The 24,818-nt window shown below is 31.6% G+C and overlaps 3 protein-coding genes and 2 pseudogenes across 3 annotated transcripts; 3 read left to right on the top strand and 2 right to left on the bottom strand.

The window, feature by feature from the left end:
- The first annotated feature begins 130 nt into the window (after positions 1–130).
- On the top strand, positions 131–1,925 carry LOC108471455 (pectinesterase-like). Its single transcript, XM_017773071.1, has 2 exons — positions 131–1,106; positions 1,342–1,925. Exons 1-2 carry the CDS (start codon positions 131–133, stop codon positions 1,923–1,925), a joined length of 1,560 nt encoding a protein of 519 aa, XP_017628560.1.
- A 7,743-nt stretch (positions 1,926–9,668) lies between these two features.
- LOC108471314 (putative ripening-related protein 1) lies at positions 9,669–10,251 on the top strand (annotated as a pseudogene).
- Positions 10,252–10,536: 285 nt separating this feature from the next.
- LOC108471313 (FT-interacting protein 3-like) lies at positions 10,537–14,552 on the bottom strand. Its single transcript, XM_017772951.2, has 2 exons — positions 14,216–14,552; positions 10,537–13,851 (listed from the first exon to the last, which is right to left on the bottom strand). The coding sequence occupies exon 2, from the start codon at positions 13,776–13,778 to the stop codon at positions 10,761–10,763; it is 3,018 nt and encodes a 1,005-aa protein (XP_017628440.1). The 5' UTR covers positions 13,779–13,851; positions 14,216–14,552; the 3' UTR covers positions 10,537–10,760.
- Positions 14,553–18,192: 3,640 nt separating this feature from the next.
- LOC108472775 (actin-depolymerizing factor 10-like) lies at positions 18,193–19,512 on the top strand. Its single transcript, XM_017774330.2, has 3 exons — positions 18,193–18,440; positions 18,762–19,027; positions 19,122–19,512. The coding sequence occupies exons 1-3, from the start codon at positions 18,438–18,440 to the stop codon at positions 19,270–19,272; spliced, it is 420 nt and encodes a 139-aa protein (XP_017629819.1). The 5' UTR covers positions 18,193–18,437; the 3' UTR covers positions 19,273–19,512.
- LOC108472774 (uncharacterized) lies at positions 19,329–23,966 on the bottom strand (annotated as a pseudogene).
- Between the last annotated feature and the right edge of the window lie 852 nt (positions 23,967–24,818).

The following is a 24,818-nucleotide window of genomic DNA, read 5'->3' as shown; positions in this document are numbered from 1 at the left end:
CTTTATTTCTCAATAAAGGTTTCTCCTTATTTATTTTGGTTGGTAGGAATCATATACTTTTTCTACTATATGGTTTTTTGTCATCACTAAACGGCAACAAAGATATAATATCTTCACTAAAAAAACAAAGATGTTGAGAAAAGAGATGATTGTCGAGGTTTCAATCATTCTTGTGGTGGGAGTCGCCATTGGTGTTGTGTCTACAGTTCATCGAAACCACAATGATAATGAAACATTATCTCCACAAATGAAGGCAGTGTCTAACTTTTTCTCATTTACTCATTATCGAGAATCTTACCATAAGACTCTCAGCTCTGTTAATAGCACTGATCCTAAAGAGTTCATTTCAAAGGCTATATTGGCAGCTGAGGAAGCAGTCAAGAAGTTTTTCAACTATTCTGATTCCCTAATAGTTCAAGTTAAGAATAACAACCTTACAAAGATGGCCTTAAATGATTGTAAGGATATGATGGACTATGCCATTGATTCACTTCAACCATCGTACTCTGACGTTGGTGATAGTGAATTGCGCAACATTAATGATCACAAAAATGATCTTAGAACTTGGTTGAATGTTGTTATATCATACCAACAATCATGCTTGGATGGTTTCGAATACGATAACAACATGAAAGAAACCATGCAAAAGGGTATTATCGATGCTCATGAACTCACAGGTAATGCCTTGAAAATAGTGACAAAGTTGTCGGATATTCTTTCCAAATTTGGCATCCAATTAAATAATACTAACTCTCGTAGACTTCATTCCGTTGAGAAGAATGTATATCCCTCACGGTTCTCAGCTAAAGACCACCACCTTTTGGCTAGGATTGATAATAGCAACTTAAAGCCAAATGTTGTTGTGGCTAAGGATGGCAATGGCCAATTCAAAACCATTGGTGCAGCCTTAGCTGCTGCTCCAAAGAACTCCAACATTCAACATGTGATTTATATCAAGGCTGGAATCTATGATGAGTATACCACCGTAGACAAACAATACACCAACATCATGATGTATGGTGATGGTCCAAGAAAAACTATTGTCACTAGTTGCAAGGGTGTCAAAAATGGTGGCGGAATTACCACTTGGCAAACTGCCACTTTTTGTAAGTTTCTAAGAACTTTAACCATTCTATTTTTTTCTAGTCAATCAGGATAATAATTTGATTAATAGAAAAGATCCCCTATATCAACTAATATAACATAGGTAACATATAATTATAAAATAACCTATATAGTTTCATAATCTTGTAGAAGACAACTCGAGCTACTTAATCCATCATAATTATTACCCATGATGGTATTTTACAATAAAATAATTTCATAATTTTAATGGTGCAGCTGCTATTGGGAACGGGTTCATTGCCAAATCCATGGGATTCCAGAACACCGCTGGTCCTGAAAAGCACCAGGCAGTGGCTCTTCGCATTCAATTAGATAAGTCAGCCTTCTTCAATTGCAGGATAGATGCCTACCAAGACACCTTGTACAATCAAGCAAATCGTCAGTTCTTTTGCAATTGTGTCATCTCTGGAACCATTGACTTCATCTTCGGTGACTCTCCTACTGTTATCCAGAACTCATTGATCATTGTAAGGAGGCCAATGGATAATCAATTCAACACAGTGACAGCACAAGGCAAGGACTTCATTGATGAGAACACTGGTACTATAATCCAAAACTGCAAGATCGTCCCTGAGCAAAAGCTCTTCAATGACAGGTTCAAAATAGCAACATACTTGGGTAGGCCGTGGAAGAAATTTTCTACAACTATTATCATGGAATCTACATTAGGTGACTTCATTAAGCCTGAAGGGTGGATGCTTTTTGAAGGACTTGACAAAGTCAATTATGAAGAAACTCTTTACTATGCTGAGTACAAAAATCGTGGCCCTGGTGCTAACCTCAATGCAAGGGTTAATTAGAAGGGTTACCACAAGATCGATAGGGTGACTGCCATGCAATTTACTATCCAATCATTCCTTTTGAGCAAAGAGAATTGGTTGTCACTAGTTGGTGTTCCTTTCACTACTGCATTGAGATATTAAAGATCATATACTCTAACAAATTAAATTGGAGAAATCAATTATCGCAGAAACTTAAACAAGCAAAAGAACATTATAATGTTCTCTTAGCATGTAAAAATATCAAACGGAGGCACATCTTTTTTCATCATAGATTTTCTCTTTACAAGATTTTAGAGATCATTCTAAGGTTGCCTAATTCTGGGTCTTTATTTTGCCACTTTATTGTGATTAGAACAAAAAGAGTTCACTTTATATTATATCCCATAAGAAAACGTATTAATTGGTATCATCTATATCTTTTATTTAAATATATTATCACATCCTATATATAGACTATATTATGGCACACTCACGATGTGAGTGAAAAAAATATGTAAAAATTTAAATAAAGTAAAATAAAACCCGAATATGACTTTAGTTAAAATAAAAACCAAATATATCATGGGTTCAAATAATATGATTCTCATCATCAACTTTTAATAGTTGAAAATTGAATATTGCAACCAAACAATCCTAGGTATATATGATAAACTCCTATGTCTCTACAATTATAGAAACTCCATCATTTGACGATATCATGATAATAAGCAAACTTTAAGAGTCATCCTCAACTATTTTATTACTAATTTGTTTATTATAATTAATTTAACAGGAGATTCATACATTCTTACTACTGAGTTGACCATATTTGATCCATTAATGATAGTTTTGTGATAATTTTCTCACTCTTGTACTTAGAAGACTAGAATTCTTGCCACTAAATTCTCCCCTGAGAACTTAGCTTGTAAAACCATAAGATAGGTTTTACAATCAAATGTAGTCACACAAATAATGTTTCTCACTTGAACAGATTAAATGCTCTAAAAAAATTAGTATCTCAACCTATACAAGTTTATCAATTATATAGAGTTTTTCGAGACTTCTAACATAACGAAGATCTATCACAATCTCCATTAAACAACAACTAAACTAGCTGAATACAATATAACAATAATCAAGGTAAAAAAAGGACTATTGGCAGCAAACACTTTAACTTTCCAAATTGATCCAACTTTCTAGAGCCAAGGAATTAGATAGACATGATCCTATTCTCCAAATATGTTTCTGCAGGTGATATGATATTCACTGATGGGTCAGATATAATCCACAATCTTATCTCAACCCAGATATGATCTTCACAATTATTCAACAAACTTGCACTGTCAACTTTACTATGGAGGCTAAATATATGGTTGTTTTTGAGGCAACAAAAGAAGCAATTTGACTTCAAAAGTTCTTAACTGATCTTGAAGTCATTCTTGGTATGGAAAATGGTGTAACACTGTATTGTGATAACAGTGCTGCAATAGCTAATACCAAGGAAATTAGAAGTCACAAGAGGACCAAACACATTGGCTGGAAGTATCACTTGATACGAGAGACAATAGTCAAAGGGATAGTAAATATGGTGAAAGTATCTTCTGAAGATAACATTGCAGATCTATTTACTAAGACTCTTCTAACTAAGAGTTTTAACAAACACATTGTGGATATGAAAATGCGAAACATGACACATTTACTTCACTGGAAAAAAGTGGGAGATTGTTGGGAAATGTGTCAATATTGTAGTAAACATGTAACTATTTTCTATGTATTTTAATGATGCATAACTAAATAAAGTTAATTTCGCATTTCACTATTATATCTTTTTTGTTTCTGTATTTTATGTTTTGCATACATAGCGAAATTGTGACAAATAAATATTAGCTCATTGATTGTCTAAGTTCAAGCTGATGATAAGTCGCACGATAAGAATGTTTACATTGCGAAAAAGATAACTTACTTCAGTAGATAATCTAAACGATTTTGTAATCCCGTAAAAAAATCAATGTGAATATTTAATTCAAATATATAGAAGGATTATTATGTCGTCTACAATTCCAATTAGGGAGATGGCTAGTCTTGGCTATCAGAGCAGTTGACTCCACGAGTAGAGACAAAAATATACTCATTGGAAGAATGATACACTAGACTTGACCCAAGTATAATTAATTTTGAATCCGTTTGTGAATTAATTCACTTGTGATATTCATAGTGTGACTTTCCTAAATCTCGAGTTAATCACTGACCATGCGTATGTAACTCATGTGCTTTGATATAATTGGAAGCTTATGCTCTAAAGATGACCGAGCCAATAGCCAGTACGTTGGGTATATGACTTGTGTATGACATGGCTTTACTAGCAGCAATGAAATTCATGACTCAATTAAAGAGTTAACGATATCTTCTCATTGGCATTGTGTGTATTGGTAAATATGGAATGTGGCTACAGGTTGCTTGTTCTCGAATAAGCAATTTATCACAGTCATTAGTTGACAGTGATCATATTAATCATTAAGAAGATACAATGGTGACAATGAGATAAAATATGATTGTATTGAGTGAACGGATTTAACTCAAAGAAATCAACGATATCATATAAGGATAACATACACACATGGCGAGATCATTGGACAAAGTAGGTGGATAAAGTGTATACAATAAGGAGTTTTTAATCATGATACTTTTTATGGACTGACTCCATAATTAAATAAATTACGAAATATCGGGACGATGCTTCTAGACATAATTGTAATTGCTTAAGCCTACGGTATATATCCGATTGGTCCTTCCACTAGCTCAACAAAAGCTTGATCGAACTGCATTTGAATCAGAAAAAGATTCTACGACTTTGGACATAATTTAATTGAGTCAATTTATTCGAGTGGAATTAAATTAGGTGATCTTGTGAATTGTTCAATTAGAGAATTTGATTGAAGAATTTTCTAGAAAAATTAATTTGAAAAATCTCAGTGATTTTTGAGAAAATCAAGTTTAATCAAGTAAAATTAAATTAATCAAATTAATTAAAATAGATATGATATTTTTAAAAATTAATTTTCAAGTCAGACATTTGGTTTGATAAGTAATTGAACTTGAAAATTGGACTTGAGGTTGAAAATTGAACCCGAGACTAAAATCCAAAAAATGATTGAATGTGGCCTTGTGTATGAAGCTGGGTAGACGATCCAACTGGTGGTTGGACCGAACTGGTCGAGTCGTCATTAGCCCAGATTGAACCGGCAGCAGTTGAACCGACCAAGCCCATTCGAGCAGAACAGTGACAATTCGGGGAGCTAGGGGAGTCACGTCAGTAATGGCATAGTTGGGCATGGCAACTGTGACGGTGACGATCTGGCAGCCAACGGATGGTCTGCGACGGTGGTTCTTCGATGGTAGAGGAGTGAAAAAATTAGACTCCTAGTGGGACTCTACCGGGTAACTTGATTTCAAATTAACTTTTCCAAACATAATATTGTTTTAATGAATTTAATATTAAATTTAATTTAATATTTATCTAGATAGTATTTTATTAATATTAATATGAGATATTAATTTAATATTAATCGAGCTAAGACTCAATAAACTATAAGGGTGTTCATAGTTCGGTTAAAGTCGAATTAACCGACCAAACCGATCTAATTCGGTTAATCGATCGGTGGTCGAATTTAGTTCTGTCGGAGGTCGGTTAATGATTTTTAAAATTTCGATCATTAGTTAATTCGCTTGAAATTGAGTAATTAACTGAATTAATCGAAATAAATAATATATTATATATAAGATATTTTTATATTATCAATGTATGTTTTGAACAATTATTTTTATATTAATAGAAATAAATAATATATATTATATATAATATATATATATTTGAACTATTAAAAAAATAAACATTAGCAATGTATTTTTGTTTATACGTTTTATACTTATTTTAACCAAAAGACAAAAACATATAAATTTCGGTTAATTCGGTTAGCCGATTAAATTAACGAAATATTTAGGTTCAATTAATGTGTTTGAAAAAAATTCTGTAATACCCCTACCCGTATTCATTGCCGGAATAGGGTACGAGGCATTACCGGAGTTTACTAATTAATTTTTTTTTTATATTCAATATAGCCCTTTTATAAATATCTAACCTTCCCTGTAATATTAAATCGAGACCAATCCACATCAACCAAATCAATTCAACATATTTTCATGATAGATTCATGCATTTATATAAGATAACGTCATCACATATCTATAACTGTGTTTGTTAACCATACTAATGGCTAACTTTACATTCATTTCACGTTAACATTTACTTTGTTAGCTTATACATGCCATTGATTTCCAAAATAAAGTTTCTTTATATACCGAAATCCACGAGGTTGACGAAGGTGATGTGTCTCCCACCAAATCCGACCTCCGAGCTCTTAACACTACAAAACAGGGAAAAAGGAAATGGGGTAAGCACTTTGTGCTTAGTAAGCTCATGTAACAAGAATTATACTTACCTAATATTTTCAATACAATATAATAAACATTCATATATCCATTCAATGCATTATTACCCTAACATGCACAAACTCAACATTCAAGTTAGTACAATAATTTCCATGTATCAATAATATATATATATACCATGATTGATGTACTCATCAATACCATGATTTTCATTCCCTTATTATTTTTCATATTTATCCCGTTGAATTTATCGAAATTTCGATGGATTTTCAGAGGTACACTTTTAGTGTACAATTCCGGGTCTGTCAATTCATATTCATGTGCGCATATATCCATTTCAGAGAGCACACTCCCACGAACCTCAACCTTACAGCGGGATTACCAGTCCAGGCTAAATCCCCTGCAATATAAACTCATAGAGTATTGTCGGGATTACCACCAGGCTAAATCCTCAAACGACAATTACTCTAATGAGCTTGGATCTGAATTACCAGTCCAGGCTAAATTCAGACCCTAATTCGGATTACCCGTTCGGGCTAAATCCATTTTACACATATTCTTCGGGAGGGCTATATCAAGATAGGATCACCCGTCCGGGCTAGATCCTTTTTACCGTCGATTCCTTTTCAGAGATCCATCGAATTTTCCTTTCATTCAACCGAGATTTCTTCCCATTTTATCAAATATATCAATGTTTCATTAATTTTCATACAATGAACACTCAAATCATATTCACATCAATAACATACAATCTCAAGCATTTAAGAATATAATTCAAGTTACATGAACTTACCTTGATACTTGTTTGTAAACAGTAAAAATCTATTAATCCTGAACTTTTTCCTTTCCTCGATCTAGCTTCGTATTTGAATCTTCTGGATCTAAATAAATAAATTTAATTATCAATTTAATACATTTCATGTTCATATGCAACATTCTCTATAATTCAACTATTATTTATAGTTCATTCAAAGCTGTCTACTTGAGTCATAGTCACTAAATTATTTATAACTTGAGCTACGGAACTCAAAATTAAGATCCGTTAATTTTCCCTGAAACTAGACTCATATATATTTTTACTATAAAATTTTCAGAATTTTTGGTTTAGCCAATCAGTACAGTTTATTCTTCAAAGTCACCCCTATTCTGTTGTCTAACAGTTCTGACCCTTCTTCACTAAAAATAAATTATCTCTTTATACAGAATTCAAATGATGTTGTTGTTTGTTTCTATTAAAAATAGACTCGTTCAGAATTCTAGACATATAAATTTAAGTCCATAATTATTTTTATTCAATTTTTATAATTTTTCAAAGTCAGAACAGGGAACCCGAATTCATTCTGACCTTGTCTCACAAAATTCATTATATATCAAAATTTACAGATCCATTGCTTACAATATTTCTTCTATAAAAACCAGACTCAATAAGCTTTAATTCAATATTTTTTCATCTTCTAATTTGATTCCTACAATTTTGGTGATTTTTCAAAGTTAGTCTACTGCTGCTGTCCAAACTGTTTTAATGCAAGCTGTTTATTACCATTTTTCCCTAAGCTTTTAATAAATGATAATTTCGTCCCTACTCAATTAGCCTCTCAATTGAGCTGATTTTTCTCAATTAACATTTTATTCTATCACCTTAAACTAGTTTACAACCTTTAGGAATCAGAATTTCAGCAATAGACTTTAATTCCAAACATTTTCACAATTAGGTCCCAAAATCAATTTCCATTGAAATTGCCTAATAAAATCATCTCATAAACAAATTAAAGCTTTAATTTCATTCTATTTCATCATAAAATTACAGCACTCAACCATGGTGACTTTAAATTTCATCCATGAAATCAAAAACTAATGAATTTAATAGTAGGATCTAGTTGTAAAAGTCTTAGAAACACAAAATTACAAGAAAAGGAAAGGATTAACTCACTTGGTGCAAAAATTATGAAATACCAGCTTAGAGAACCCTCCTATGGCATTTTTAGCTGCTGGAATTGAAGAGAAATGAAGAGAAATCTAGATATTTCCTATTTAGTCCTAGTTTTATTTAGTTAATTTTGCAATATTTCAATTTTACCCTTAATTTATCAATTTTTCTGCTGATTTCATACCCTTGCCGTCCAGCCCAAATAACTTTTGGGTCTAATTGCCTTTTATATCCTTTCTCATTAGACTAATAAGCTATTTAATCACTCTAGCAACTTTTACACCTATTACAATTCAGTCCTTTTCATTTAATTGACTACCCAAACATTAAAATTTTCTAACGAAATTTTAATACCACATTAATAACATTTCATAAATATTTATAAAATTATTTTTGACTCGGTTTTACGAGATAGAGGTCCTGATACCTTATTTTACCCAATTTCTTCAATAATTTCTTTTTCTAACTAATCACTAAATTGATAAAATTTTCCTATCAATATTTTCATACAATTTTCCTATCATATAAATTTTCAAGCAAAAATATTGAAATAAATTTCTCTTTAAATCGGATTTGTGGTTACGAAACCACTGTTCCGATAACATTGAATTTACGCCATTACAAATTCGGTTCGATTAATGGTTAGATATTTTTACATTTCGGGTAATTCAGTTAATAGTAATTCAATTCGGTTAATAACTGAACCGACCATTTGAACACCCTTAATTGGGTATACACTTAGAATTTTTATTTTGGCTTATACATGTTCATGTCATGAAATTCGACTTTTAATGAATTTCTGGAGATGTTCTCATGCACGCCTTTAATAAATCATTTTGACCTAAATACTTTTATTATTGCTTAACCCAACCAAATGGAATATCGGTTACTTATTGAGTAGTTTGTACTCGCTCTCTCTTTTACTATCTTACAAGTTCAATTTTTGGTTGTGTGCGTGGGATATTTGGGGATTGACATTTTTAGACTTGATGTATTGTCTTAGAAAGTTCTAAATGAAGATACTTAGATTTTTAAGATTAATGGGAACCACTACTCAAATTTTAACTTTTGATTTAAACTCTCAATTTATTTTATTTATCTCAAAACTTAATTTCAGATTCTCAAACTCTATAAATATTTAAAATTGTAATTGGATAACTTTATTAAAAAAATGTGTTTAGCTTGTTTAATTTTAGTCCCTTTATTTATAGCTTAACATATCCATGAGATTTCGAGGTCTGAAAATTTCTTATATGATATACATCACATTCGCATATCATGGCATCAATAAGTAACAATGGTAGTTGTCTTAAGAAGCATGCAATGCTCATTTGTATATAAACCCACCACCATTTTCATGTTTCCCTCACCAACCATATAATAAGTAACAATAGAGTTCAGTTCAAATGAAGAACAAGGCTTGTTCTGCATTCGTTCTTCTCATCTGTTTTCTCTTTGATTGTTTCAGACTGTTAGACAGTTGAAGCAGATCCAAAGACTTGCAAGCCAAATGGTAAGATAAGAGGGAAAAAGCCTCCTAAGGAACGTAATACAAAACATGACTCCAATTGCTGCAAAGAAGGCAAGCTTTATGACATTTACAAGTGTTCCCCACAAGTTTCAAACCATACGAAGGCAACCCAGACTCTCAACGTACGGTTTGATGATGGTGAGGATGGCCGCGGACCACCTGAATGTGATAACAAGTACCACTCCAACAAAGAACTTGTGGTGACATTTTCAACAGGATGGTTCAACAAGGAAAAAAAATGTGTCTCAAAGTATATTAACATACATGGGAACGGACAAACTGTTAAAGCTAAAGTAGTCAATGAATGTGACTCCACAATGGGCTGTGATGGTGGACATAGTTACCAACCTCCATGCGTTAATAACATCATCGATGCCTCTGACACGGTCTGGGAGGCCTTGGGAGTGCCTACTGACCAACGGGGTGGATGGACAATTACTGGTCAGATGCATGATTGATTTAAGCAAAGAGAATAAGGATATTAGATAGCATAAGAAAGATTCGGCTTTTATCTTGAGGCCTGAAATCAAACTCCCCATTAATAACTCCTTTTGGGTCCCATGATTCAGTTTGCGTTTTAGTTTTTCCTTCTCCATTTACTTTGTTGTATTGCCAATACAACAGCTCCAAGGGAATGATTAAAAATTCTCTAATTGTAATTATGACTACAATAGTTTGACTTGACATGCCTTGGGAGTGTCCTAAGTCAATGGATCAGATTGGATACCAGACAATGGGGACAATTTCTTGCAGTTAAGTCAAAGGCATCACATATCTGATTCTTTCCATTTAGTTGGCTAACAACATATCTGATTCTTTCCATTTAGTTGGCTAACACTGAATGCATAAAGTTTTATATCAGCATTCACCAAAAAACAACTACTGGCAAGAAATCAGGCATTAAAAGCATGGCCGGACAACCAGAATCTAAAACTGATAATTGCATGAAAATCTCCCATAACCTTATTTACAACATACTATCTGTCCTGGCGGGCAAACGTCGGAAGAAGTTAATTGGTGCCGCGGGTATCTTGTGGCGAAACCTGGGATGCCTCATACAGTAAAATCCAGCTATAAGAGCAAACACTTGGAAAGGTGTCACATACAATACAATGGCTGCTGCAAGACAGAATATCACAAATATGGTAGTGGCTCGAGGATCCCGCCAGCTTAAGAGTGCCTGAAGACGCTCGCCTTGATTGGCTATGTCACTCACAACACTCTGAACTCTTCCTGCCACACTCCTTAAACGATCATACCTCATCCGAACTAGATCCGAGCTCCTTGATGCAGGAAAGGACTCAAATTCTTCATCTAGTTCGTCAGGAGAAACTGCATCTGCGCAAGAGAGGCTTGTGTCCATGTGGGGAGGGTACCTTGGCCGATAACGATACTTCCATACCCCTATCAGAAACATGTATAGGAAAACTGTTGATAAAATCAGCTCTGGGAAACAAACCAGCATCACAAATAGGAAATGCAACAGAACTGTTGTCATTGGGTTCTTCCACTTGCAAACTTCACCAAACCATTTTCCAACTTCAAATAATCCTGAGAAAACCGATGTCAGGCGCAAAAAGTTTGCCTTGCTGCGCCTCATGCTCCAAAGATGAGCATTTGCATCAGACATGTATTCAATTACTTCTCTCCTGAGAGGTGGTTCAGCCCGACCAAGCCGAGCTGCCACGATATTCACAGCCTGGTATCGCAGCATGTCTTGTTGTATCACACTCAATGGCCTTTTGTAGTGCATCTTTGGCAAAAGGGGTCGAGAGTATTGAAACATCATACTAAGCATTGATGTCGATGAAAATCGTATTGCCAAATGCAATTCACCCATTTTCTTGACACCAGATGGATGAAGAACCAGCAGTGGATAACTGTGTGTGTAAACTCGACCAGTTTCTAGAGTAGATATGCGAATCCGGACCTTTCCAATTTTAATATCCTTGTTTCCATTGGAATCACTTATCTGACAATTATCAAAGACCCCCACAGTGAGAACTGTCGCTGGATCATAAACTTCCCATGTGTACTGCTCATTATATTTTGGGTTCAGGCTATTTACTATGGTTCGAGTTCGAACCCATTTGTGGCCGTACTTTGCCACACAATACGTATCTGATGTACCTTTCCCATCCTTTGTTTTCATCGGTTGGAGCCGATCGGCATTCAAAATTCCAAGTTCCAGAACACCGATTGATGATTTCCAGAGCTGCTTTGCTGTTGGCCGCAGATCACTGCTATACTGGGTTGACTCATCAAGCACATGGTATCCTCCATCAAGACAGACACAAACATGGAGCCTACTATGAAACTTATCTTTCTTTGCACGATCCCCATCCATGGCATCTGATAAAGATTTCTCCAAGTTGTACCACCGAGTACGGACAACTCGGTCATCCGCACGCTTTTCAACAGAGTTCAATGGTACAACGGCCTTTCCCATGGTCTCATCCTTATTAGATCCCACACGATCTTCAACTGAAAATATTAGATGATCTTCAAAGGGTTCTGAAGTAACAAACATAAACTCCTCGTTCCAGATTGGATTCAAATTTCGAGGTTGAACTGTTTTTGTCTTTAAAATCTGGTTACCAATCTGAACCTTAACATATACATCAGGAAACCTGTTCTTGTCTGATGGAACAAGGTCTTGTGCCTCGATAACATTAACTCGGACATACCATAGTCTTGGAGAGTGATAAACTTTTGAACGGATATATGGGGAGGCAATGGAAGTGCTATCACCGGGAGCAAAAGCATCTGAGTGCCAGGCATCCGGAAAAGTCTCGTCAGCCTGCGTGCCATACCAAACTGCAAGCATCAGTTCTCCTTTCTTTTTCTCTCCTTTCTTGTCTTGTAGCCGATACCATTCTGGAGCCAATGGACTGTCCGGTGGAACTCTCATCGGAACCTCATGGAGATCAAAGCGCACAATCCCAACAAAGTCATCTTTCACTAAATCCTTATCCTTGAGAACAACTTCCAACACAGTTGACTGCATTGTTTCCCTGGCAAAGGCGAACACTTGATTCCACTCGGGATTTTGGTTCCTCTCATAATGCTTTGTGATTCCTTTGTAGTTTCCAACTTTTACTTCAACATATGGATCAAGGCTGCCTGTCAAATCTTTTGAAGGAAGATCTCGGGCTTTTACCACTCGCACAAAAAGGTATCTCATCTGTTCAACAAGGTCATAAGTGCTTGTTGGCCTGTCTCCTCGTATGACTCGGCCTCCAATAATTCGTCCTCCTCCAAGGAATGGGCTCGTCTCTTTAAGAGCATAATCAGATGGTTGTGAATGTGATGATGAACCTGAGAACATGTGAACAACTTTCGCTGCCTGTGGTTCGGATTTCATCTCACGTACTCCATAATTCATTTGTTGTTGGGGTGGCATTGGGGTAAAATTTTGCTTTTGTTGCGAGTGATTTGCATTTGGAAGATGATGAAATGTATGCCTTTTATCAGTTTTCTCTTTAGGAAGAGAACTCGGGAAGTTTGGAGTTTGTGCATAACCTGAGCCTACGTCTGTATCCAGAAAAGATTCCATTGCTGGAAGTGGATTTGATAATTTGATTGAAGGGTCATCAGTTAAAAATACCTTCAAACCGAGCTCTCCTTGTGCATGGGAGAAAATGGCTCGTTTTTCCAGAGGGTAGTGCATAACAACCGCATCAGAGTAGGGAACGAAAGACGTGCCGGTGAGACGAAGCTTCCCAAGACAGGTTTTGGTGTTGTTTGCTTTGTTATGGCTGTAAACATAGGCTTCAAGAGGGAGCTTGATTAAGTTGTTAGGATCAGAGATGTTGAAATAGAAACTCTCATTCCAGACTGGATTGAGATCGTTTTCTTTAGTAGTGGTGCGGAATCTCTGGTCATCAAAATGAAGCTCCACGAATGGATTGGACGAACCTTGCCCGTCTTTGGCTACAAGGTCATGAGCCCCCACGACCTCAACCCCTAACTTGAAACTACTCATGGTTTATCTTAATTAAAACAGGAAAGGAATACACTGCAGTGCTATAGATAATCGGCGGCCGATACGATAACACCTGAGAAAAAGGAAGAAAACTAAGAGTTCAACAATGATGAAATGTGCATCATATAAGGAAATCGACAAGAAGCATCAATCTCTATGCATGGATGAATTTAAAACAGATGAACTTCATTCAAGAAACTGAAATGCATATATGTGACAAATTGAAATTCCATGTCAGAACGGGAAACAGTCAGAAGTAATTGTGTAAGTTTATGGTCCAAATCAAAGAAAACTCAACCATCAGATAATCAAGAGTTGCAAAAACCTTAAATGAAAAATAATCAAGAGTTGCAAAAACCTTAAATGAACATTGCAACAGAAAAAAGAATAAAAAGAAGATATCCAAGTTAAAGAAAATAAGAAAGACAGAAACTGACCTTTGATATTAAGACTGAAATCTTCTGTTAGGAAAGTCAAAGAGAGCTTGAAGACTTATGACCAGCATCTCAGAAACTTAGCCGAGAAGATGATCGAATATAAACGAACTAACAACTATATTTCTGGAAAACAAAAAGGGAAGAGGTGACTGAGTCTGAGAGATAAATGGTTGGTGTCTTATGTAGTGACCAAAACCGGAATAAAAAACAAAGAGGAAGGAGAGAGGGAAAGGGCGGGTCTATAGTTTATTATTTAATTATCAATCTCCGTTTTGTATTGTTGTTTGGCCATCGTAATCGTGACATTTCACGATAATTTGAGTTCTACATGTCACAGTAGGCCGTCCAAAAAAAGTTTTTTTTAGCCAAAATATAAGTTTGAAAATTGGGATAGAATAAAAAGCAAAATTCGTTTACAAAATAAGTTGGATTTCGAGTAAAGTTTTTGACCTTAGGCTTGTTTTAAATTTGCAATGAAAAATTTTACATGTCATATTTTGTTATTATTTTTGCTCTTTTTATCATCATATTATTATTATTTTGTTGTTAATATTTAGATATTGTATAACATTTTGTTATTATTTTAAAGATATTTACTTGTTAAGTTGTACTTATATTAGTGTTATATAATTTTTTAATTTATTTTTAATTTTAAAAATATTTATTTTAATATTATTAGTGTATTTAATATATTATATTTTAAATTATTTTAAATAAAAATAAATTTTAAAAAATTAATACAGGAAGACTCAAATTTTAATATTTTATTTAAACTAAACTTAAATAAAAAATTTAAACCCAAATTTTTTTTTTTTTTTGGATCGAGTTAAACCCGGATCAACCGGTGTAGGGCCCGACCGATGAAGAATTGTAACGACAACTATACCGTAGTTAATATTGTTTCACCCTTTCAACACTCCTCTGAATGTTTTGCGATTAGTATACTCGCTTCATTTTCTCCACACGTTTCACTTAACGTGCGGAATTACTATTGTACCTTTTGTTTTGAAATTTTAGTTTTCTTAAATATTATAAATATTGGGTTTTTTGGTTTTATTTGCATAAACAAAAACTGCAATTATAAATTTATGCAAGTACAGGTTAAAAAATATTTTTTGTATAAATTAGAAGTTTAAAGTTTAAATTTCAATATAAAGAAATTATCTGAATAAGATGCCTTTTTCTGTACGAGGTATTTTTTACAAAGAAAAGGCAGTGAATATTATGAATTAGCTGCATTTTGCATCATTGAAAAGTTCTTAAAACTGTGGTTAAGTCCTCCAACGTGTTCAACCTCAAAGTTTTTATCCAACATGTTAATAAAAAAAATCAAGTATTAATTTATTAAAAATATTGAATATTTAAATTGTATTAATTTATAAATCAAAACAAAATCTTATTACATATCATCATAAATACAATTTGAAATATCATTTTATCTCTGTGGTATGAAAAATAAGATAAATGTATTTGAGAGGTCTCTCTATTATAGAGATCTGATCAAATTAGTCTCTCGATTATTATATGAATCAATTTAGTTCTTGTATTATTAAAAGAATCAAATAATATCAAATTAAAATAGGGCTAACATTTATTGTTTTAAAAAATATCATTTATCGTTTAATAGAGTTTATATTTTTAAAATTTTTATGGTTATGTAAATGAAATCTTTTGTTTAGAATTGAAGTGCTATTGAAACAAAACATTTCTTACACGTAAATGTTAACTCAATTAGATTTTGAACTTATTTTATTCTTTTTAATAATATAGAGACTAAATTTATCAATTTAATAATAAAAGAATTAATTTAATCTAGTTCCTAAAACACAACTACCTCCTAATAACCTTAATCGAAATAATAATCATAATAATAAAAACATTTAGTTAATATTTTTTCTTGAATTCATAAAATAATATATTAAATTTCTAATTAATATTAGTTAAAAATGTATGATAAATTAGAGATAAAAGAAAACCAATCCATGCAATCATGCATATTTTTTCCCTCTTTTATAAAGCAAAAACATTTTAGTCTAATCTAAAGATCATGGTTGGTCGTATAATTGCTAGATTAAGATTACACATAATCAAGATAGGAAATATAATAATATAATATATCCAATTGACTTGATTTTTATTGACCGGAAAAACATTTTAAAAATTTAAATATAAAAAAAATTAAAAATATTTTACTTGATTGAATAGGTATCCTTCTTCTCATCAAGTCAACTTCATGAGCATATAATTAATCTATAAATTGATTATTAATTAAATATGAATTATTTATGCTACTTACCTAACTTATATTGAGCTTATCCTCTCAAGATTGCGATAGAAAAGAAAATTCAGATGTCTTACTCTGAAGTTCCCACACGTTTTAAACTGATTGGTTAATAATTATTTATATATATGATGATGATGAAAAGCCTGAAGTTACTGGAAATTTCAGTGGTATATACAATTCTTGTGGACCATGACATCAACTCTACTTTGCTATATTTATTTATTTTTGTTCTTTTCAATTAATATTAAATAAGTTTAATTGTTTAAAAGTTTTCAAAAAAATAAATTAAGTTTTTGTGATTTTTTTATCGAATTGAATGCTTGAACTAATAAAATTGGTCAAATAGATTTTTGATTAATGATGACTGTTGTAGTGGTGACGTGACCATTAACGAGGCTGATCCGGCGCTTCATGTAAGTAACAATTCTTAAGTGACAAAAATAAAAAATTATTTTAAATTTTTTATAAATTTTAAATATTATTAAAATTTATAAAATATTAAATAAAGTTTAAAATTTAAAAAGTCTATTTAAAGTTAAGTCCAAAATGAATCTGGACAACTGTATGTTCAGATTCATTTTGAACTATTTTCTAAATTATATAAAATTTAAAAATAATAAAATTTAATTTTCATATAATTTTTAGTTCTATTGATGTGTCTTAAGAGGTATAGAAAATATTTATAAAATAAATATAAATAATTTTAATTTTATTAACCGTGTGTAAAGTTTTTTTAAATGTATGAATATGTCTAATTATTTAAAATTTTAAGCTATAAAATAATTGATGCACTCTATAGACTATAATTGATACACTTTTAAATCGGATATATTCATATATATTTTAAAAATCTTTACATATATAATTAATAAAATTAAAAGTATTTATATTTATTTTATAAATATTTTTATACATCCTAAAAGGCACCAATAAAATTAAAATTTATACACATATCAGTTTTAAAGAAAATTAAATTTTAATATTTTTAAACTTTATATATTTAAAAAATCATTTTGAATTAATATGGACATACAACTGTCTAAATTTACGTTGAATATGGACAATTCTATGTCCAAATTCATTATAGACTTAACTTTTAAATGAACAGTAACGATTAAATTAGTCAAATGGTGTATCTGAACAATTTTATTAATTTAAAAACTCAGTTGAGTATAAAAAGTTACAAGAATTTAATTAAATTTATCGAAAATTTTAAAGACTTTTTAAACCATTAGTCATGTTAAATATATTTTTAATCAGGGTACAACTTATAATTATAATAATAACTAAAATATTATAGCGAGTTGAGTCACAAATGCAATCAAGTGGTAAATTTATTATATACCCTTATTAGGCATCACTATAGATTAAGTCTAACGTTTAATCAATTTAAATTTAATTAATTTTAAATTCAATTTAAATTTAATTAATTTTAGATAAAATAAATGCTAATATAAAATAATTTAATAATTAATACAATTTTCCTTTTTTTTTCTTTGATAAGTCACAATCAAAATTTAATTAATTTAATAACTTTTAATTTTTCCTCAATAATGTGAAACTCAATTAAAAGAATGTAAATATATATATATATATATAGCTATAATATAGTTAATTAATAAATGTCAATATTTTTGTTTTTCTGAAAAAAAAATTTTTGAACCACAATTTAATCTGATCTAAGAACAGATCTACCACAAATAATGGCAATTAAGGCAAATGAATTCTGATTAATCCACCCTTTATTCCCACCCTAAAATATCTCTCATCCCCTCCCTCGCATTTCTTATTTTCTGTTTTCCCTAGTTAAAATAATTCAGAATTCACAAGCAGATATCCAATTTCTTTTCTCTTCTCTTTATTATTTTCTCAGACAGATTTTATTTCCCTTGCTGACCATTGCCAAAAGGTTTACCAGAGCTTCATTTCAAGAACAAAATGGTATGCTTCCCAAATCTTTCTTTTATTATTATTGTTGGTTGCTATATAACTTTGTAATATTTATTATTAATTATGAAAAAAAAAAGAAGAAGAATGAAAATGAAAGATGAAGGAAGCTTAGAGATATTGATTTCAATGGACCACATATTTTTCCATGTGGCAATTGTATATCCTATTTCCATTAATTAAGCATTCAAATTAATTATGAAAAAAAGTTAGTATGATCTTTATGCGGATCCGTAACAAATAATGACGATGGTTTTAACATTGCATGTTATTTATTATTAAGTGGTGTTAATACATATGTGGTGCTATAAATAGGCAAATTCATCATCTGGAATGTATGTGAACGATGATTGCAAGCTGAAGTTTTTGGAACTAAAAGCAAAGCGAAATTATCGTTTCATCGTGTACAAGATCGACGAGCAGACACAACAGGTGATTGTAGACAAGTTGGGAGGTCCCCAAGAAACTTACGAAGATTTCACCAACTCCTTGCCTGAGCATGAATGCCGCTATGCTGTCTTCGACTATGATTTTACCACAGATGAGAATTGTCAGAAAAGCAAGATTTTCTTCTTTGCATGGTACCAAGACAAACACATTGCTCCCTTGCCAATAACTCAAACTGATTGTTACGATAATATTGTTCCTTTGTGGTGGTGTATAATATATGTATAGGTCACCTGATGGCTCAAGGGTGAGGAGTAAGATGCTTTATGCAAGCTCCAAGGACAAATTCAAGAGACAGTTGGATGGGATTCAAGCGGAGTTGCAGGCAACAGATCCAAGTGAGATGACCTTGGACATCATCAAAGCACGAGCTCTTTAATTCCTTCCTATATAACTCAAAACTCCATTCAAGGCATTTCCTTTTTCAATAATCTCTATTAATTTGTGGGGTATTTCCCGTTTTTAGTTTCTCTGTATCTAAGCGACATCAGAAAACTTAACATCATATCCTATAACATCCCAAGTAAACCCTTGTAGTCTAAAGGTCGGAGTTCCTCTGTTTCTCAATGCTATTTCAGTATCTGTAATAATTGATTCTTATGGTTTAGTTTTTTTCCAATATTCTGTCTCCCGCGTCTCCACTTGCCTTGTTATTTTGTATTTTGTGTCGAGAGAAGCTTGAATGGCTTGAGGTTCATATGGGGGAGGTAATGCACATGGAAGTTTATGACTAGGAGACTTCACCATTGACTGCACCATCAAATCCTTCCATAAACCTTTCTGCAAGCATGCTGCGGATTCGGCGCAGACCCTGTGGGCTTTTGAAGGTATTGTTGGTTTAAACTTCAAGAGTTTGGAGTATTCGTTCAACAAATGAAACATGTAGTCGTACACATTTTGAATTGTCAGAGTCTCTTCGATAAATTTGCTTCCTGCTTTCCCCATGGCCTGTGCCTGCAAGTTTATAAAGTGAAATTAAAGGTACATTATATATTTTCTCAAGAGAGATATACATGATTGAATTCATTGCAATCCATGTTTTCATTTGCTGAGAATATGTACCTCTTGAGGGTGATTATTGCCCCATTCAACTGCAAACTTAAGATCCCTACATTTGTTTTAGCGACGGGTAGGCCAGTAATGTTGCATCGGCACCATACTTCTCGAGAAGAAATCATAGTATTTAGGCTTTATCAACAACGTCATGCTATCAAATGCCAATATGTATTTCTCACTTACAGGCCATGTCACTCCTATATAGATTTTATATCTTTATATGGATTGTACCGCAGCGAAGTTGAAAAATCTCATTAGACTGAAAGTTGTTTAAAATTGAAATTTTAAAAACCTTCCATAAGGAGGAGAAGAAAAAGGGTTTTGCATATATATACCTATGGGAACATTGATCTTCCAATTTAGAATGCTTGAAATTTTGTTGACTGTAACACCCCTTAACCCTAAACCATCATCAGATCAGGGTTATGGAGCATTATCGGACATATTGGACAACTTAGAAATAATTCATAAATAAATAACATTCATAGCATAGTTTAACTTTTAAGTCTTTATAATAGACCCTCGAGGCCCAAAATACGTATTAGGAGTGGAACAATTTTTTTTTTTTCAAAATTTCAGCAGCATTTCTACTTATTTTGTATAAAACCCCCTGCAAGTTCAAACCAAAAACAACCAATACCATATATACTATATAAACTTTTGTACCATTTCATTAGTATAAACATTAAAAATACTAATTACCATTTACAACAAAAGTCTTGTAACGTTCTGATGTGATCAAAATAACACCTTTGTACATGCCACTTTTAATTCAAAATATGGTACCTACTTATGAAGCTCTTGAGGATGTGATGAGATGAGAGATCTTCTAGTCGACGCTACCTCTTCGAGTCTAACTGTACCTACGCGTTAAAATTAAACGCGTTAAGCCGGTGAAGGCTTAGTAAGCACTACAAGAATAAATAGGCAAATAAATCTCATTTAAAATATTATAATCCATTTTTATCAATATACATTTATATGCATATAAGTTTCTTTAGTTGTATCTTATAATAACAAAATTTAATTTATTATTAATAAGTTATAAAACTTACCTTAGTACATTGATAATTCGCTTTGATTCACAACTTATAACTTTAGCCCAAAGTAGACTTAATAGAACACACTGGATATACGGAACAAATACAGAAGTGCATTATTATGCACAAACGAACAGAGAGCACAGATGTGCTAAACAGAGAGCACTTAACGTGCTAATAATAGTACAGAGAGCACTAATGTGCTAATAATCAGAGAGCGCGCTAAAGTTCCTTAATGGCATGCCACTAATATCCAAGTAGTTCTAGATTCATCTACTTGGGCATTAAAACTGAATTTCATACATTTAAATACTTTACATAAATATCTCGAAAAAGATTTTTCATTTCTTCATCATTACAATTTAGTACATATTACACAATTCACAAATATCACATCTTTTCACACATATACTTTTGTCACAACATTATTACTTAATGTTCAAACAATATAATTTCTTATATTCTCCAATTATAATTTTCTCTTCAAATTTCATAATTCCATAATCTATTATTATTATTATTATTATTTATTTACTTATAAATTTAAATATACACATATATATTACATTTTATTTCTAAATAATTCTATACTACAATATAAACATCTAAATAAAATTAATTTTAAAAAATCTTGTAGTACTTACAACAAAAAGATTGAGATGATGTCTTCCTTCACTCCTTAGCCTTCCCTTTTCCTTTTCTTCAATTAGGTCCTCTCCTTTCTTTTCTTTCTCTTCAATTTCATATAAAACATATAACATTTATATGTTAGAGAAAATAATTAAATGACTTTCCTATGCTATTAAAAAATAAACATGTATGATATAATAAATTTATCATTTTTACATTAACTTACATTTCAATTTATTCCATAACTAAAATTATTTCCATTTCTATTATAATCTATGCTTTATTTTTATTTAAATTCTACTTATAACTTAGTTTAACTCCCAAATTTTCACTAATAAACCCCAATTTCAAACTTCTTATAATTTACTCCTTATTGCAATCTATTTCACAATTCAATCTTTTTTTTCTCAATTCTAATTTGAATTTTCATAAGTTCAATCTCTAATTTATCCATAAATTCAACAATAACTATATATAAAAAATCTAATAACTCTCAAAATTTCAACATATACCTAATAGTATTTTGTTCTAGGATCATAAAAACTCAATAATTACAAGAAAATGAATTAAATTGACTTACCAAATTGAATTTAAACCCTTGAAATCTCAAATTTTCTTTTTTCTTTTTCTTTCTCCTTTTCCTCTATTTCGTCCCTGCGATTCTGTTTGTTTCTTTTTTCTATTCTGTTTCTTTACTTTTCTTATGTTTTATATATATAATATAATATAATAATATAATATACTATATATTAACACTTAAATATTAAGTTAATATAATATATAATATATATTTTTATATAAAAATATCTTAGATTTTTTTCCTTTCAACATTAAACCGACTCATTTAATAATAAGGGCATATTTACCTATTTAGTTCTTTTTATTTTCTTTAATCTATAATTAAACTTTCACACTTATTTTAATCTAATTTTTTCCTAATTACTTCTAATTAAGTCAAATTCACCTAATCAAAACCTAATTAGACACACAACTAACTTCGTAAATATTTGTAATAAATATTTACGAATCCGACTTATCGGAACGGAGTCCCGAGAATGCATTTTTTTCTTTCTTTTTTTTTTCTTTTTAACAATTTAACTATATAATCAATAAAATTTTCCTATCAAAATTTTCATGCAGTATTCCTATCGTAATATAGACTATGCCACAATATTAAAATAAATTTTTTTTCTAGATCAGATTTATGGTTACGAAACAATTATTCTGATTTTTACTGAAAATGGGCCATTACATTGACTTTCTTTACCCCAATCCTGAATTAATAACAAATTAGAGTTACAGACACAGAGTTATCCATTTGGCTTGGCGTTGCCTAAGTTTCTTATGATTTCAATCAATTTATAGAAGCCCTGCCCATCAATGACACAAAGAAGAAACATAATAATTCAGGAAGTACCTGCTTATAAATCCGACCATTCCAGTTGTTTTTATCTGAAAGGTTGCATTTCAAAAGATCTACCCGATCTTTAGCAACGTATGGGTTACCCTTCCAGTAGGCATAAGGCTCCCTCTTTGTCCACTTGATCCTCTCCCTCCCTTTCTTTATTGCCTTCAACGTCTCCTCCCATGGCTTTATATTCACCTCTGCCCTGCCAGGACAAAGTAAACTAAATATGATTAGCTTGCTAATTGCAATAAAAAGTTATTTAACACTTGACATTTTCTCTCCATTAGAAATTTGTTGCGGTAATCAGAATTAAAAAATTGATATATCATTAAGAACGTGTGACTTTTGGCAATATGTAGCAGAATTTACCATCCCCAGAAGGTCCAGTCAGGGAACACAATGTCCAGTGCTGCTTTTTCTCCACAATAATGAAACACCGGCGGTCTAGTGCAGCATAGCGTCCTTTGTAGTTTCTTCTCTTGATCACGGTATCGTCTCCTCAAAAGAACAAAAGGTCCAAGTCTGGTACTTTTCCAGGGTACAACCTTAGAAGCTGCAAAATGCCCCATATTGTAAATACATCCCTAGTTTGATATGGCTTCTTGTACTTCTCCACATAGGCCTTTCTGTTGACAATGACGAGCCTGAAATCCGCACTGCGTTTTCCCCTTTCGATCATGTCTTCTGTAATCCCCGAACTCTTCCATTGCTTTAAATGTTGGTGGATCTACCAGAAGTAATCTGGGCAAGTTCTAGCCGATGATTCCTGGGGCTGGAACACAGACGGGTAATTTTCCGGGCATATTTGGGGTAAATTAACTGAATTAGAGCAGTTTAGAGGAAATTCAATCCTCTCGTGATGAGTTTTAGAAGTTCGTGATGTAAAAATCGACTGCCCATTTGGAATGCCCCGCTGGGAAACAAGTAGATCAAAAAATCTGCATTAATCTTTTATTAACAAAATTCGAAATATGGAAATATAGTATACATGATTGGAAATATATAAAAGAGTAATTATTTGGTAAATAGAATTCTATCTATACATTTAATTTATTTATTTTAATTTATTAAAATATAATTCAAGATGCATTAGAGAAATTTAATCCTATTTATCGAATTAAAATTTTTAACCGTTAATTTACAAAATAATTATAATATATAGTATATTATGACACAAAATGGTTGAAAATTTTTATCCAATAAATATATTTATTAAAAATTTAAATAAAACAAATAAAGCATTGGTTAAAAGGACAAAAATAAAATTTTGATAAAGTCCTATCATAATTATGTTTTGTAAATTTTATGTAAAAATATAAAAAACAGAAACTCTAATAGTATATTTGTTATTATGTAAAATAATTAAGTATTTGATACTTTTATAATTAAATCGAAATTTAAGTGACGAATAATACAAATTCACTCAACCACTTAAAATCTAACACTTAAATAACTTTCTAAAAACTAATTATTTGAACAAATATATACTTGATTTTAACTGAAAATTTTAACACAATAGTTATTTCAATTTCAGTTTAGAGTTATTTTATATTATTTTCTAGTTATTTCAAATATATTTATTTTATATAATATATAATAAATATATTATCATATAAACTCAATTTAATAATCATAACCCAATTTAAAAAAAAAGTCAATTAAAAAAATTAACTGAACCAATCAAGTCAAAGTTGGTTTAGTTTGGTTGATTTTCTCAATTAATGTTAGTCAGGTCAATTTTCTCAAATTATAATTGGTGATTTTTTTTTATATACTTCATATTCATTTTAC

Source organism: Gossypium arboreum, chromosome 11 (genome assembly GCF_025698485.1).
Source record: "Gossypium arboreum isolate Shixiya-1 chromosome 11, ASM2569848v2, whole genome shotgun sequence".
NCBI lineage: Eukaryota > Viridiplantae > Streptophyta > Magnoliopsida > Malvales > Malvaceae > Gossypium > Gossypium arboreum.
This window is presented reverse-complemented; position numbering and strand designations above follow the sequence as displayed.

Bases quoted from the DNA above. Each gene is read 5' to 3' on its own strand.
- LOC108471455 (XM_017773071.1), top strand. From the start codon at position 131: ATGTTGAGAAAAGAGATGATTGTCGAGGTTTCAATCATTCTTGTGGTG. The intron at 1,107-1,341 runs GTAAGTTTCTAA...TTAATGGTGCAG, and splicing joins TTGGCAAACTGCCACTTTTT to CTGCTATTGGGAACGGGTTC.
- LOC108471313 (XM_017772951.2), bottom strand. From the start codon at position 13,778: ATGAGTAGTTTCAAGTTAGGGGTTGAGGTCGTGGGGGCTCATGACCTT.
- LOC108472775 (XM_017774330.2), top strand. The intron at 19,028-19,121 runs GTACCAAGACAA...ATATATGTATAG, and splicing joins AAGATTTTCTTCTTTGCATG to GTCACCTGATGGCTCAAGGG.